Source organism: Tarenaya hassleriana, unplaced genomic scaffold (genome assembly GCF_000463585.1).
Source record: "Tarenaya hassleriana unplaced genomic scaffold, ASM46358v1 Cleome73, whole genome shotgun sequence".
NCBI classification, from domain to species: Eukaryota; Viridiplantae; Streptophyta; class Magnoliopsida; order Brassicales; family Cleomaceae; genus Tarenaya; species Tarenaya hassleriana.
The window spans coordinates 112,706-128,421 of NW_010969839.1; the positions used below are offsets into that span (position 1 = coordinate 112,706).

A 15,716-nucleotide genomic window follows, 5' to 3' on the forward strand; every position below is an offset into this window, starting at 1 on the left:
GTCTGTTCCCCAAAACAACAAGACGTGCTTTGTATCGTTCAACCGATCCATCCGAGCGGTACTTGATTTTATATATCCATTTGCATCCTATGGCTTTCTTATCCGGGGGTAACGATTCAAGCGTCCAAGTTCCGTTGCGACGAAGTGCATCAAGTTCCTGTTGCATGGCATGCCTCCAACGAGGATCCTGAATAGCTGTGGCAAACGAGGTGGGTTCCTTGTCAGTGGTAACAGCAGCAAGGAAAACACGATAAGCCGGAGAGAGACGGGTCGAGGACAGTGTGCGGTGCAATGGATACCGAGATCGCAACTCGGGTTGAGCTGGCTGGGACAACGGAAACGGACCCCCAACATAAACCGTGTTGAGGACGTAGTCGCGGAAGACTGCAGGCTGTTGTCGGGGACGGGAACTTCGACGAAGAGCAACCTCGGAACATAACGGTGGGTCTGGAGAAGAACGATTCAGGCCCCCCCTGTCGTCGGTCACCAATTTCGAGGAGAGAGGACTTGAGGCAGCAGGCGGAGAAGAGTCAAATGTTGATGGTCTAGGAACCGGAACGGCCCGCGGTCCTGAAGAACCATCGTCCCGACAAAGGCTTCGGGATCTAGCAGGTAGATCACTCTCCAAAAACAAGGAGGTGGTAACATCAGGTTGAGGAACAAGCAAAGGTTCCACCATCGACGAGTACGGAAATAGGTCTTCAGCAAACACCACATCACGGGAGACAATAAATGTGGCCCGATCTAGATCATAAACACGCCAGCCCTTCTTGCCATACGGATAGCCGACAAACACACACTTCGTACTTCGGCTAGCAAACTTGTCGCCATGATGACGCTGCACATGCACGTAACATAAGCAACCAAACACCCGGAGGTGAGATAAATCACACGACCGACCATGTAAAATCTCATACGGTGTCTTGCCGTGGAGTGAGGAAGACGGAGTGTGATTTATCAAATAAGCTGCCGTAAGAATGCATTCTCCCCAAAATTCGATAGGGAGCGAGGATTGGAAACGGAGTGCACGTGCCACATTGAGAATGTGACGATGTTTTCGTTCCACACGACCATTTTGTTGCGGTGTTCCTACACACGATGTCTCATGGATAATACCGAATGAGTCAAAATACGACGACATGCTGACAAATTCAGAACCATTATCACTGCGAACGGTTTTTACTTGAACATGAAATTGACGTTCTACCATAGCAATGAACGTGCGAAGATAATGTGCTGCCTCGGATTTAACTTTCAGTAAGTAGAGCCAAACCGAGCGAGAAAAATCATCAACCACTGTCAAAAAATAACGAGCACCAGAGAACGAGGGAGAGCGATAAGGACCCCAAATATCACAATGCACAAGCTGAAAAATCTGATTGGTCTTATTACTGCTCAAAGGGAACGAGGAACGAGTTTGTTTGGCTCGGAGACAAACGTCACAAGCCTTATTAACGGAACAATCAAAACTTGAAACACCAAAACCAGAAACTAATGACGTAATACTAGGAGATGGATGACCCAAACGACGGTGCCACAACTCGAATGTCGCAGAATTCTTGCTGTGAATCGCCGCTGCAGACACAAATCCCCGAAGATAGTAAAGGCCATTACGTTGCTCACCCACTCCAATCAGCGTCTTCGAAAGCCGCTCCTGAATTACACACATCTGATGAGTAAACTGAACAACACAATCAGAATCGGCAAGCAACTGAGCCACGGAAATCAAGTTACATGTCAATCCAGGAACAAAAAATACATTGCGGATCGAGAACTGATCTGTCAACCATACGGTTCCCGTCTGAACCGACGAAACATGCTTGTCGTCTGGCAAACCTACATCACAAGGAGGCATCGAAGAGACATCGGACAACAAATGCAACTGACCCGTCATGTGATTTCCAGCCCCAGAATCAATAATCCATGAACCAAACAAAGGTATACCTGAAGTAGTGTCTGTAGGCCCGACTCGCGTCGCATTCACAAGCTCAACTAGCGTCTTCCATTGATCAGGAGTAATACCAGACAGGCCGAGACTACCCGGATCCGAGGCAAGATGACTTTGTTTCGGCTGAGGCCCTGTAGCGGAAGTTTGGGCAGCATTTGCACGAACAGATTGACCACGTCCACGTCCTGAATTCCGACCGCCACGACCTCGAGCATGCTTGCCACGACCGCCACGCTCGGACCACCAATCTGGAAACCCGTGAATCTCAAAGCAGGAGTCAACGGAGTGACCAGCACGGCCACAGTGCGTGCAAGAAGACGATTTATCCTTGGAATCAGACCGAACACGTGCTTGGAAATCCGGTTGGACAGACAATGCCATGACATCTGAACGGTCTTCCTTAGCCCTGATCGCCGCACGTTTGGATTCCTCCTGCTGTACTGTGGAGTACACACTGGCTAGCGACGGAAGAGGGGTTTGCGACAGCAGACTCGAAGATACCGTACCAAAGATAGTATCATCAAGTCCGAGCAAAAATTGATGAGTTTTATCTTCTTCCCGTTGTTTAAACAGGATGTCGGATAGGCGACACTGACAGCCGCCGCACGAACACGTCGGAATCTTTTCGTATAATGCGATCTCATCCCACAACTTCCGTAACTTGCCGAAATACGTAGCCACAGACATACCATGTTGACGACAGCTAGCGAGTTCAGACTTTAGGGACTGCATCCGAGCGCCATTGGATGCCGAAAATTGGGTTGCCAGCTCAGTCCACAGATCTGCAGCAACTTCGGTACTCGGGATGTTCGGACGAAGGGAAGCATCGATCGTGTTTCGTATCCATGACACGATAAGGGAGTTGATAGTCCACCAATCATCCAAGTCCTCCGAATCCGGGGAGGGTCTAGGAATCGAGCCATCAACGAACCCAAATTTCTTTCTCGATCGTAAAGCCGTACGAATATCCCGAGACCAATCACTGTAATTGTGTTCCTTCAACAACGTATGAGAGATTAAATTACCGGGATTATCATTGGCGGTGATATCATACGGAGATATCGTGCGCCGTTGCACGTGAACTTGCGCCGTGTTCGACAGCCCGTGCTCCGGTGGGCTCGACACGGACTCATCGGAAGCACCAGACATGATGAAGAACACGAAAAAATCAAAAAGAGAGAAGCCAAAACCTGAAAAACCTTAACCCTGGGTATGCTCTGATACCATGTCACGTCACGTAACCAACATGAACGTAATTCCCTGCTGTTCTCATTCATTAACATGTCTATTTATATACATACGTAGACAAACCCTAATACGGAAATAGTCAAAGACTCATATACCCTTGTACATGTGTTAATACTTTTCTCTGGCCGTAGAAGAAGAAGAATCAAGTGTATTCTTTTGCATCATGCACGATCTCTTGAAGTTGCTTTTTGTTTTTGGGATTTGACGGATTGTGAATGGGTTCGAAAGGGACAATCAAAGTTGTATTCTTTGTAGCTTTTCTGGGGAATTCAAAGTCGGAAAATTTGCAACAAAAAAAAAAATATATGATTTTAAACTCAAATTGTATAATCAATGAATAAATCATCCAAGGAAGAACAAGAATTGTATCAGCCGGAAGAGCAAGAATGGAATCTGAATTCGAAAGGGGACCATAAACAATAGATTGGAACAAAATCCTATACTTGTGTTTCTCACGGAAATGTAAAGATCTGAAATTCATGAATACCTTTTTTTTCTCATGCGAACCCAACGGGAGATCTCAGAATATCCTCAACGCAGAAGTCCTGCATTGGATATAATCCGTCGAGCCAGTCCTCGAAAAACCCGTCATCTCTACTCCGATCCGACCCAACTCCTTCCTCTTCCTTCACTGTCTCGTCTCCTCGTTCCTCCGTCGTGTTCATTTCCATGGCTACTGACCCCACTGTAACGGCCGGCATGTGTCCTTCGAAGTTCGCCACGTGTCCGAACAGCTTGTCCTTCCTCGTGAAGCTCGGGCCGCACGAGCACCGCCATCGCGCGGTGGAGGCGGCCGTTGGCTCGCCGCAGTGTTTCTGGTGGCTTTTCAGATCTGCGAGGACGGAGAAGCTCTTCTTCTGGCAACGGTGGCATGGGAAGAGCTTCGGGCAGTGGCTTCTCTTGAAATGATTCCTGACACAGATCACTGATTTCAATGGCCGGAATCGCTTGTGTCTCTGGTTCCTGTTGCAGCCTTCGTGCGGGCACGAGAACAGAATTTTCCGGTGACCGGCAGTCGAATCATGTGGCAGCACCTCCGTCGGCGTCCTCGGCTTCGACAGCGCTTCCGTGGTTTTGTACTGGTCACCGTGGGCGCGCATATGCATCCGCAGATTCGCGTCGCGCTTGAATCCTTTGCCACAAATCTCACAGAAATGGACGTGCTCCGCCAGAATCTCCACCGCGTCGAGCTCAATCACGTCGTAGTCATCCAGATTTTCGTGGCCCTGTTTCTCGCTAGGGTTCGGAATCCGGAACACGTGACTCGGATCCTGTCCAGGCGGCATCGCCGGCGCTTCCGGAGGTGGTGGAGGCTGCTGTAAACATGATAGAAGAGCAGAGCCATTGACGACGACCTGTTCTATCGCTGCCGAAATCTCCGACGATATTACGTCCATCTGATCCCTGCGGAGGATGATATTTCCGTTGACGGTTTCCGCAAGGAAGCTCTGCAGCGAATCCATCCGCATCCGGACCGTATCTAGACGCCGGAGAGGATCGCAGAAGCCGGAGTAATCGCCGGTAACAGAAAATTCCGGCGAGGTGTCATAAGTTTCGCTGGGGTTAGCCATATTTTCCGGTGTGGGGGAAGATACAGAGAAGTCAACGAAGGTGGAGCAGTTTCAGTTTCTCCACTCCAAATGCCAAGGGAAGCAGGAAGAGGATACAAAGCGCGTAATCGTCAACGTCCACGTGGCATCGTCTCGAATAAACATTATAATATACAAAACGAAGCTTCCAAACTAATGATACGATGAAGACATCATTTTTGACATAATATGTAATTTAATGTTTTGTGGACCGGAGTCACGACGATTGATTCAAATGAGATATTATTAAATTAATTGCTAATTATTTTATTTGGGGATAATAAAAAAATAAGGAGACAAATAAGATAAGAATGACATGACGAGATCGCATGCCCTCTGTACTCTGTTCTCGAGGTTTATTAAATTAATCACTAATTATTTTCTTGGGGGTGGGGGGGTTTCTTTATTATGGGCCGTATAAGGCACATAGGCCCAAAACGTAACGTTTTGTAGATAAATGGTCAGTTTGGGGGGCCATTTTCCTCCGTACAGTTTTTTTTCTTTAGTCTTTCTCCACAAAATGATCACTAGAAACCGTTGATGCATATCTACGATGGACCGTATGTGTATATGGATGTCAATTTAGGCCCAGATCCGAAACCCGGTCCAGCCCAATCCAAAAATTAGAGGATTTTGGATCTAAGTTTTTTTATTCGAAAAAAAAATCAGATTTTCGGATCGGACTCAAACCAGGTTTCAAACCCGATTCAGACCAGCCCGGAAGGTTGATATTTTTAAAAAAATTAAAAAAAGAAAAAAAAAAGATATTTACAAAAGAAATTATGTAGGTTGGTCCGACCAGAACCGGAATATAAAAGTCCGGATTTCGTACTTAGTTATATAGGTCTGAAAAAAATCGGACCGATCCGAAACCGAAACCTTCGGACCGAATACAGCTCGGGGCGGGTCGGCCCGACTGACACCCTATGTGTGTGTATACACAACTTTTAACAAGAACATATACATAGTACCGCAAATGATAAAATTGATAGCGGAAATAATGGAACCGGAAGATAACGGAAAAAAAATCACAAAATACAACATATGAATGTCACCAAATAGAGACGGATTACAAGCTAGAAAAGCATTTAACACCAGAAAAACAAATATGATATAGGAGCAAAGATGCAAGTTTAAGAAATAAAGGATGTAAAAAAGCATCGAAAGCCTGAGTTCAAGCAGATTTCTCAGCCTCTTCAGCTGCTGCTTCTTCCTCTTGCAGCTTCTTCAGTGACGGTGGCGGTCTCACTACAATGCTTTTCTTCCATTGCCTATCAAGCTTCCTCGACAACCTCTTCCCGACCCCTTCCTCTATCTCCCGTTCCCTTTTCACCGTCAGCATTCGGGCAACCTAATACCCATGAGCAAAATGAACATCATCTTTAGAATGAGGAAATAGAAATTGAAAAGATGTATCTGAATGCTGCTTCCTAGGAGGGGAAGTAACATGTTTTTTCATATAGCCTTACTTCGTCATGCATCAGCCAATCTAATATTTTCATGGCTACCGATCTATGGGAGTTAACCTTCACGAGTACATTAACTGCAATGTGGGTTTTTCAAAGAACCCAAGATTTCTTCACACTTTCACCGCCACTGTCAGCTCAAGATCAAGTGAAACCAGTTCCGTACAAGAACCATAAGAGCAGAAGCTGCCTGAATCTGCCACTATCCAAGGACCAGACTCATGACACAACTTGTAGACCTCAGTTACATACTAAGGTAACTCTAACCACTAATCCAATTCCAACTTCTTAAAAGTAAGACAACATTCCGCATAACTGTTCTCCTGTCAGATTTCTAACATCATCTTCAAGATTCAAGGTCCATCCATATCTGTCCCAATTGGCAGTTAGTGTCATTCCCCAAAGAAGCCCTCGATCATCCTGATAAAACAATTCCACTAACCGAGCAAAGGATAAACTATTTTCAGGCAACAGTTCAAGTTAGGTTAAATCCCAAAGTTTCCATTCTACTGATGTTTTTTTGTATGCTCCAATTTCAGGAGCACATCCTTCTGAACAGTGAAACAAAATTAACACAGATAAATATAAATCCAACGAAATCATTCCTAATTTCCAAGCAATGTGCCATAAATCGCCACTAATTTTTCACGACAGACAAAAATCAAAGGAAGATGCATCAGAAGAAAGTTTACTCGTTTGCGCATTCGGCGAAACTCGCTCGATTTAAACTCGTTCCTCGCGGATTTCTGGAGGCGGAGCATGAACAGCTCTCCCTTGAGGTCGACAACTTCCTCGTTTATCTCGTCCGTCGTCTTGGCTCTTATCGCTTTCAGCTCTTCTTCTCTTTTCGCCATCATCACCACCGTAGCCGAGGATTTACGAGACGAAATTGTAGCTGCCGGAACTCGGACAGGAACCGCGTGCCGTATTCTGACGCCATGGAAGGAAGACGAGGTCGAGGTCCCGGAGACAGATCCCCGAGGGAAAACCGCTGCCATACTAGGCGGAGCAATAGAGAAACTGAGCATGGCGTTTTGCTTCTGGCACGGCGATTTCCGAGTGAGAGAGGGTCTCTGCCCACAATTCTGAGGATAATGAAGAAATGAGAAGAAATCCATGGATAAGGGCATTATTATCTCCGTTTGCCCCGTTATTTAGATTATATTATGAATATGACCTATAGGTTTCAAAACTTAATATGTAACCCCATAAATATTGTTATTTTCAATATGACCTTTTAAGTTTTACTATTGCCACGTAAATTCCCATTATTTTATTTGTTAAAAATCTACCCCCTCTTCGGTAGAAATATTTATATAACCGCCTCCTCTTGTTCTTTTACCCCCTTAAGCAATGGATTGAAACACTTCGGGCGGAGAGTTTCCGGCACGTTGCACACGGGCTCTTTACGGAATCGTTGGGTTGAATCGGACGAGTTGAGATCTCTGACTCGGCGGCGGTGAGGATCGTGATGGGTGCGGGGGGCTCCAAACTCGAGAAAGCTCTGGGCGATCAGTTTCCCGAAGGCGAACGATACTTCGGCCTCGAGAATTTCGGCAACACATGTTATTGCAACAGTGTTCTCCAGGTTCGATTCTAATTTCCAGGGGTTCGTTTCTGTTTTTGATTAAATCATATGTTTCTCGTTGTTTTGACCGGATCTCTTGCTTCAGCGATGCATTGGTTGTGGTTAATTACATCAACTTTTGGATTGTGGGAAGATTTGGAAAGAAAATACGTGATAGGGTTTCGTTATCGGGTTATGGGAGATCTGCAATGTTTAGTGATTAGATGCTCTCATGTTGTTGTGGGGATAATTTGATCGTGTGTGTTTGATTTTGGCTGTAGGGTTTAGGTACAACCCGTGATTGTTTAGCTTGGCTTGGTACTTGTAGACATTTCTTATCCGTGCATTCGAGAATTTGATACGTTCTCTGGTTCGTGTTGTTACAGAATGCGCTCTGGAACTTGTATAGACCGTAAAGGAAAGTTAATCTTGAAAGGGGATTGCATTCAATAACCAGTTAAGCAATTGTTGCTATTAGTCTGGAAGAAAGCTTTGGCGTGTATACTCTTTCTATGTTATCATGTAACGGTTTTCATGAGTGTTTAGTTTTAGCTTTACCTTTCAATCCCTTATCTTGTTCTATCCTTTTGCAGGCACTTTACTTTTGTGTCCCATTTCGTGAGCAATTGCTTGAATATTATGCTAATAACAAAACTACAAGGGAGGCTGAGGAAACTCTTCTGACGTGCTTAGCTGACTTATTTTCTCAGGTAAGTTGCCCGTTGCAAAGTCTGCTGTGATGTTATTGATGGGCTTTCTTTCATTCAAGTTTCATTTTTCGGAAGCACCTTTCTGTTGTTTGACTGAATATTTCTGCTTTCCTGCCTCGGAATCCCACTTTTTTTATGAGTTCTATGAATATAATATTTTCTTGGTCCAGTGAGTAACGTACTGTTGTATGTGCAGTCTTCTATTTATTCATTTTTGAGAAACATGCTCCTAGGGCTATAAATCTTTTGGGTCATACAGTAGCATGTTACTGTCATCTTTGTGCAGATAAGCTCACAGAAGAAGAAAACAGGAGTTATTGCGCCTAAGCACTTTATACATAGGCTGAAGAAGGAAAACGAGCTTTTCCGTGGCTTTATGCATCAGGTACTTGTTGCTGAGAATTGACTGTCTTGTGCTTAATGAGGGACAGGCGGAAGAAAGTATGAGATGATATTGTATGAGAAAAAAGAGGTTCATGGGAAATCATTTGTTCTGTTGCAGGATGCTCATGAATTTTTGAACTTTTTGCTAAACAAACTTGTCGACATTTTGGAGAAAGAGCCCCAGCCTTCCAAAATTGACAAAGAAGAGGCTTCCTCCCTATCTGAAATGGCTGCCAATGGATCAAACACTCCTGAGACAGACATTGCTGCTGAGAAAGAACCCTTGGTGACCTGGGTGCACAAAAATTTCCAGGTGATTTCCCTGAAATATATATTTTAGATCTGTTATTCCATTCTTCACTCGGTTAGTTTGAAGAATAAATTTTTGTTGCCATCTTGGAAATGGATCCTTAGGACATGATCTCTGTAAAATTAGGACAAGAAAGTTCTTGCCAATCTCACAGGTTGGTTTTTTAATGGTAACTTGAATCAGGGGATACTCACGAACGAAACAAGGTGCTTACGATGTGAAACAGTTACAGCAAGGGACGAAACTTTCTTCGATCTCAGCCTTGACATTGAACAGAACAGCTCGATCACAAGTTGTCTGAAGAACTTCAGTTCCACCGAGACTTTGAATGCAGAAGACAAATTCTTCTGCGACAAGTGTTGCAGGTAAGGCAGGCATCTCCTCATACCTCACAACTTCTTTTTTTTTTTTGTGAATGGCTGAAACCATTCTCTCTCTCTCCCACAGTTTGCAAGAAGCCCAGAAAAGGATGAGGATAAAGAAGCCACCACAAGTTCTAGTGATCCACTTGAAACGGTTCAAATACATGGAACAGCTCGGTCGGTACAAGAAGCTGTCGTACCGAGTCGTCTTCCCGTTAGAGCTGAAGCTCAGTAGCACATCCGAAGAAGTGGATGCCGAATACTCCCTCTTCGCGGTCGTGGTCCATGTGGGAAGTGGCCCGAACCACGGCCACTACGTCAGCCTCGTCAAGAGCCACAACCATTGGTTATTCTTCGACGACGAGAACGTCGAGATGATCGACGAGTCGGCCGTCCAGACGTTTTTCGGGTCGGCCCAGGAGTACTCGAGTAATACGGACCACGGCTACATCTTGTTCTACGAGCGTACAAGTTCTAGCCATTCGGATTGATGAACTTTGCCTACTGCTACTTGTTTCTTCATAACACTTTGGTCTCTTCTTCTTGAACACTAAAAGGTAGGGTTTGTTTTTTTTAACGGGAGTAGGAGTGTTAGTATTTTCAGTTTTGCAGTGATGAAGAATAGAAGGCAACACGTGTAAATGGTTGTGATGCTTTGGTATTTTTTTTCCTCTGGAATTACTGTTGCTAGATTTACTTGAAAATTGAAATGTTTTTACTCCATTAAGATACTTGTGAGAAAATGACTAAATTTATATATTATTTAAACAATTTCAATTTTTTAAATTGACTGTATAATTCACAGGAATCTGATAACCGAGGAAATAATATAAATAAATGTAACCATGATATAAAGGCTCGATGATATTTAATGTCCATATAAATATTTAGTTTTGCAATGGTTAGTTGTGTCGTACCTACAGTAAACCGGAAAGAACCTGGTTAAACCGGACAAAGTCTTTTCCTTTTAGGCCCCGGTTTAAACCGGACAAAGTCGTCTCCTTTTAGGTTTCGGCTTAAACCGACGCCAATTTAAAGACAATATCAATATGCCAGGAGCGGACGAAAACATTGTCTGAGAAATTCTGCGAGAGAGAGAGAGAAGGGAAAATTCAGTAGGGGTCGACAGTTAAGTGATTTGGATTTTGGGTATTCGCGCATCGTCAATTTCGGGATTGTTCGTCGCGTAATTCTTATTCGAGAGCTGTTGTTTCGTGGATTTTCTACGAGGGTTTCGGTTCGGCTGGTTTAGTATATGTCCTTTCGAAAAATCGTTTGCGAAATTTTAATTCTTTGAAGATATGGGTATTCCTAATAAACGTTCTTCAGATTTTTAAGGTTTATGTATAGTTAGCGTATGGTTGGGTAGATTATTGAACTGTTGCTTTGCCATATTTGATTGAGCATGATTTTCTTCTTCTACTGATTCCAAGTTAGGGTTTCTGAAGTGTGGAAGCTGTCCTTTTGAATCTATTTGTTTACCTGTTTGTTCTTGCAGTCAAGTGTACATGGCCAAGGAAATCAAAACTGGTGAAATAGTGGCTCTGAAAAAGATCCGTATGGACAATGAACGAGAGGGGGTATGTTCCTTTCAAATCGCTATCGATCAACCAAGTGTTTTATGAGGTGTGGCATTATGCAACGGCTAAAACCCTTATTGCGATTGGCGTGCAGTTTCCTATAACAGCTATTCGGGAGATAAAGATTCTCAAGAAGCTTCATCATGAAAATGTCATTAAGCTGAAAGAGATTGTAACTTCTCCAGGTACAGAAGTTACTTCTCTCAGGTGTTAGACAATTCAGATATATCCTTAAAGAAGCTCGGTATTTGATTCTTTGTTTCTTTGCAAATTGTTCTCTCTTATAAGGTCGGGACAGAGATGAGCAAGGGAAGCCAGGTTAGATGACTTCTTACCTATAGTATAGTAGCAGTGAACCCGGGATATTCTCAATTGTATCTGTGCTCCCAAAATGGTAGGTTAAATTTGCTGTCGTTGGAATTGTAGATAATAACAAATACAAAGGTGGGATCTACATGGTTTTTGAGTACATGGATCACGATTTGACGGGACTTGCTGATCGTCCCGGTCTGAGATTTACAGTTCCCCAGATCAAGGTATTTCATTGATAGGGAGCTTGTTATGCATATAATCCTTTGCATACCCTATTGTTCGACCTTGTCTGACATTCAGCCTTAAAAAGTGTTACATGAAGCAACTGCTCACTGGGCTTCATTATTGTCATGTTAATCAAGTACTTCACCGTGATATTAAAGGTGACATTCTCAAATTGGTAGTTTAGGTTTTTTCTTCAACTTTGCTTCTTCTTGTTGACCAAAACTTTCCCCGCAGGTTCAAACCTTCTTATTGACAACGAGGGAAATTTAAAACTTGCTGATTTTGGGCTTGCACGGTCATTTTCTCATGATCATACCGGAAACCTAACAAACCGCGTCATCACTTTGTGGTACAGGTACAGTTTCAACAACAATGAGTTAAAAGTTAAATGCCGGGCATGCTTCTCGGTCAGCTCTTCTACCACCAAGTTATGAGTTATATTTTTCTTGACCGAGCGTAAACTTTATTGTTGCAGACCCCCTGAATTGCTACTTGGTGCCACAAAGTATGGCCCGGCTATTGACATGTGGTCAGTAGGTTGCATCTTTGCCGAACTTCTGCATGGGAAACCAATCTTGCCGGGGAAAAATGAGGTCAGGATTTTGCATATGCATGTAGTAAAATATGTTCTTTTGAAAGTTCCTGCTGGTAGTACCCAAGCAGCGTGATGCATAATTAGTTATACTTGGTAAAATAAGGTTGCCGGTGTCACGGTTTTTGTTGGTTGGTCATTGTATTTGGGCTGCATTATATTTTTTTTACTCTCTATTCAAAATCTGTTGAACATATTCCATTGAAGTAGGATTATTAGTTAAAGCTTTCAAGAGCTTTTTTTAGTGAGTAGTAGCCGAGAAATGATGACTATCTATAGGTAAGTGGATCGGCCTGCATAATGGAGATTTTTAAAAGCATAACTGAATATCGAAAAAAGGATTCATAATCCATTCATGTTGCGAGAACGTTCTTAACTTGTTTAAAACGTTGTAGAAGCTATATCATGTGGTGCTTCCTGATCTCAAACTGACATGTATGTTCTTCCTCAACACCTTGTTCCAGCATGAGCAACTGAACAAGATTTTTGAGCTCTGTGGATCACCTGACGAAAATAATTGGCCCGGTGTTTCCAAGATGCCTTGGTATAACAATTTCAAACCAGCACGGCCCTTGAAACGCCGTGTAAGGGAGGTCTTCAGACAGTAAGTGAACCAAAACTTTGGTCGATGCCTGGCCTTTCTAACTCAGATATTATGATCCACAAGGTCTCATAACGAGCTTTTATCTTTCGTTTACAGCTTTGATCGCCATGCCCTTGAACTATTGGAGAAAATGTTGGTGCTTGATCCGTCACAGGTACTTGAGGAATTTAGTCAGCTTGTCAATGAGCTCCAAATTATGATCCGAATTATTCTTGACATTGAGATCCTTTGGTTTTACCATTTCCTGGCACAGAGAATATCAGCAAAGGACGCTCTTGATGCCGAGTACTTCTGGACTGATCCTCTGCCATGTGATCCAAAGAGGTAATGTGTCATTCCCTCATTTGGCAAGAACAAGTTGGTCAACCCATCTGAAACCCCGATTCATTTGCATATTCCCCTTGTCTATTTCGAGAATTCTTCTTTAACTGGACGATTACTTTTTTGTATCAATAGTCTACCGGCATATGAAGCATCCCATGAGTTCCAGACAAAGAAAAAGCGGCAGCAGCAAAGACAGAATGAGGAAGCTGCGAAAAGGCAGAAAGTGCAGCATCCACAGCAGCAGCATCGGTTACCCCCTATCCAACACGGTGGAGGTCAGTCTCATCCGCCTCCACATTGGCCCGGCGGTCCTAACCATCCCATTAACAATGCACCCCCACAAGTAGCTGCCGGACCTAGCCACCAGTACTATGGAAGAGGACCCCCACCCAGGGGCGGCTATGGGGTTGGACCACCAAACTATCCACAAGGCGGTCAGTATGGAGGAGGGTCTGGTTCAGGCAGAGGTCAGAACCCAATGGGCGGTGGTAGAAACCAGCAATATGGATGGCAGCAGTAGTCAGAAGGGCTTTTTTAAAAAAAAATGATTTGGCGATTGATGCTTATGGCCATACCACAGAGCTTTCATCTGGTCTCGCTTGGGGGGTTTGTGAAAAGCTATGAACTTTATTTGATATATAAGGACATAGATATTGCCTGATTGCCATCACAAATGTATGTGATTCCTGTGGTAATGACATTATCCCCAAAAAGTTTTGAGACTTCGTACTTTTTGCACTGTCAAGTCTCATGAACATCACAGGAACAGTAGAAGAAGTACAGGTGTAAGCACAAAGTAAATATTTTCCTAATTTGAAATCTGATGCCAACCACTGATCGATCCAACATGAGAAACACAATATCTTCCTGTTTTCTGCTTTGATCATGGCGGCGAATTGATGCTTGAGGAGCTTGATATACACAGCTAGGTAGAAATAATAGTAGTTGTCATCTGTCAATAGAGATTAGTCTAAACTCCATTAAGACAACAGTTTCATCTCTTAAGGTTTCAAACTAAAGCACACTAGATTGAACATAAAGAAAAAGATACATCAAACAAAAATGAGCTCCCGTTTGAAAAATGTATCAAGAGTACTGTGATAATTTATTTCAGATGATGACTTCAAATTTTGAACAGTTTTTTCAGAGTTCTATGTAATTGAAAGCGTTCTGTTACCTGCTACTTGTTCTGTGCAAGTACCATCGGAGTAGATGAGTCCCTCTTCCTAGGATCAACTCAAAGACAGAATCTACGCAACATGCGGTTAAGCGGATCAGTAAGTATGTGAAAGAAACTCTGGAATTTGGATTGCACTACACAAAGGACTCTAGCTGCGAGTTGGTGGGATTCTGTAATGCGGACTTGGGAGATCATGCTGATGATCGACGAAGTACTTCTGCCGAAGCAGAATACATTGTCTTGGGAAGCTGTTGCACTCAACTTCTGTGGATGCGTCAGATGCTATTCGATTACGGTATCAACTTACCCTCTTTTACTGCACGATGTGATGATATGAGTGGCATTAATATCTCAAAGAATTTTGTGCAACATCATTTACTATGGGAACAAGTTGAGAAGAAAACCATGATGATTGAGTATGTTCCTACTGAGAAACAATTGGTTGACATATTCACTAAACCTCTAAATATGAACAGGTTTGTTTGTTTACAAAAATCCCTTAGTGTGGGGGAGCTCTAATTTTTTTCTCACCGTTTTAGAAGAAAAATGTGCAGGAAAGAGTACAGGTCAGGAGATGTGAAAGTCAATGAGATGAAAATGAAGGTCAGAAGGGCTTCACTATTTCTCAGGTATATCTCACTGATATAGTAGATTCAATACAGGTTCTGATACTCCGCTGTCATGGAAAACAAAAAAAAAAGGGGAAAGAAATGAAAAAGAACAGAACAGAAAGGGATATCTATACAAAGTTCATGACATGAGTAAACAAATGAGCTGCTCGGGTCTAAGTTGTGAGACGAGATTCTATACGATGGTCTAAGGGCTGAAGAACACAAAAAAAAAGAGGTTCTGAATACTCCGCTGTAGATGGCAGAAAAATTGCATCTATAAGAGTATATCTCTAAAAGAGATAGTCTGGATCTAAATGGTGGGAAGTCCTTGTTGATACAACGTCCTAGAAGTTCAGAACCTGAATACTAAAGAGTATGAAAAATTGTTCAACACTATGTATGGTTTGAGAAGTGCCTGAGAATGTGTGAAGTGCAACTGACCGAAAGGATCATTTCAGAGACTTGATTATCTTCATGACAGGTATCTCTAACCTAATCGTTTGATTCTCTTTTGGTTGCTGTGTGATTTGTTTTTTTTTTTTAAAAAATGACCTGTGATTATTTAGACGCTTTAGTAATATGAACATGTTAAATTGTGACGAGGCGGGAACTGAAAAATCACTAGTGTTTTCGAAAAACTTAAAATTTCCCGTTTAAATGAGTGGTTTTCAAACTTGTCTGGATATTGAGCTTAAATGTTTTTT

General features: G+C 43.0%; 4 protein-coding genes across 4 annotated transcripts; 2 read left to right on the forward strand and 2 right to left on the reverse strand.

Annotated features, from left to right (window-relative positions):
* Window positions 1-3,310: 3,310 nt before the first annotated feature.
* On the reverse strand, window positions 3,311-4,927 carry LOC104801694 (protein SENSITIVE TO PROTON RHIZOTOXICITY 1-like). Its single transcript, XM_010525023.2, has one exon. It carries the CDS (start codon window positions 4,765-4,767, stop codon window positions 3,694-3,696), a length of 1,074 nt encoding a protein of 357 aa, XP_010523325.1. The 5' UTR covers window positions 4,768-4,927; the 3' UTR covers window positions 3,311-3,693.
* An 856-nt stretch (window positions 4,928-5,783) lies between these two features.
* On the reverse strand, window positions 5,784-7,349 carry LOC104801696 (50S ribosomal protein L29, chloroplastic). Its single transcript, XM_010525024.1, has 2 exons — window positions 6,944-7,349; window positions 5,784-6,136 (listed from the first exon to the last, which is right to left on the reverse strand). The coding sequence occupies exons 1-2, from the start codon at window positions 7,277-7,279 to the stop codon at window positions 5,960-5,962; spliced, it is 513 nt and encodes a 170-aa protein (XP_010523326.1). The 5' UTR covers window positions 7,280-7,349; the 3' UTR covers window positions 5,784-5,959.
* A 255-nt stretch (window positions 7,350-7,604) lies between these two features.
* LOC104801697 (ubiquitin carboxyl-terminal hydrolase 3-like) lies at window positions 7,605-10,311 on the forward strand. Its single transcript, XM_010525025.1, has 6 exons — window positions 7,605-7,839; window positions 8,412-8,528; window positions 8,815-8,913; window positions 9,031-9,225; window positions 9,406-9,587; window positions 9,670-10,311. The coding sequence occupies exons 1-6, from the start codon at window positions 7,723-7,725 to the stop codon at window positions 10,073-10,075; spliced, it is 1,116 nt and encodes a 371-aa protein (XP_010523327.1). The 5' UTR covers window positions 7,605-7,722; the 3' UTR covers window positions 10,076-10,311.
* A 682-nt stretch (window positions 10,312-10,993) lies between these two features.
* On the forward strand, window positions 10,994-13,953 carry LOC104801719 (cyclin-dependent kinase C-1-like; the record flags this gene model as incomplete). Its single annotated transcript, XM_010525055.2, has 11 exons — window positions 10,994-11,164; window positions 11,259-11,349; window positions 11,453-11,482; window positions 11,591-11,700; window positions 11,787-11,859; window positions 11,936-12,056; window positions 12,177-12,294; window positions 12,758-12,897; window positions 12,994-13,051; window positions 13,151-13,221; window positions 13,354-13,953. Coding segments are annotated over 11 exons (1,371 nt in total), but the record flags the coding sequence as incomplete, so codon positions are not given.
* Between the last annotated feature and the right edge of the window lie 1,763 nt (window positions 13,954-15,716).

Excerpts from the sequence above, each read along its gene's own strand:
- LOC104801694 (XM_010525023.2), bottom strand. The coding sequence starts at position 4,767 with ATGGCTAACCCCAGCGAAACTTATGACACCTCGCCGGAATTTTCTGTT.
- LOC104801696 (XM_010525024.1), bottom strand. The coding sequence starts at position 7,279 with ATGCTCAGTTTCTCTATTGCTCCGCCTAGTATGGCAGCGGTTTTCCCT. Across the intron at positions 6,137-6,943 it reads TTCGCCGAATGCGCAAACGA|GTTGCCCGAATGCTGACGGT; the intron begins GTAAACTTTCTT and ends CATGGGTATTAG.
- LOC104801697 (XM_010525025.1), top strand. The coding sequence starts at position 7,723 with ATGGGTGCGGGGGGCTCCAAACTCGAGAAAGCTCTGGGCGATCAGTTT. Across the intron at positions 7,840-8,411 it reads ATTGCAACAGTGTTCTCCAG|GCACTTTACTTTTGTGTCCC; the intron begins GTTCGATTCTAA and ends ATCCTTTTGCAG. Across the intron at positions 9,226-9,405 it reads GGGTGCACAAAAATTTCCAG|GGGATACTCACGAACGAAAC; the intron begins GTGATTTCCCTG and ends AACTTGAATCAG.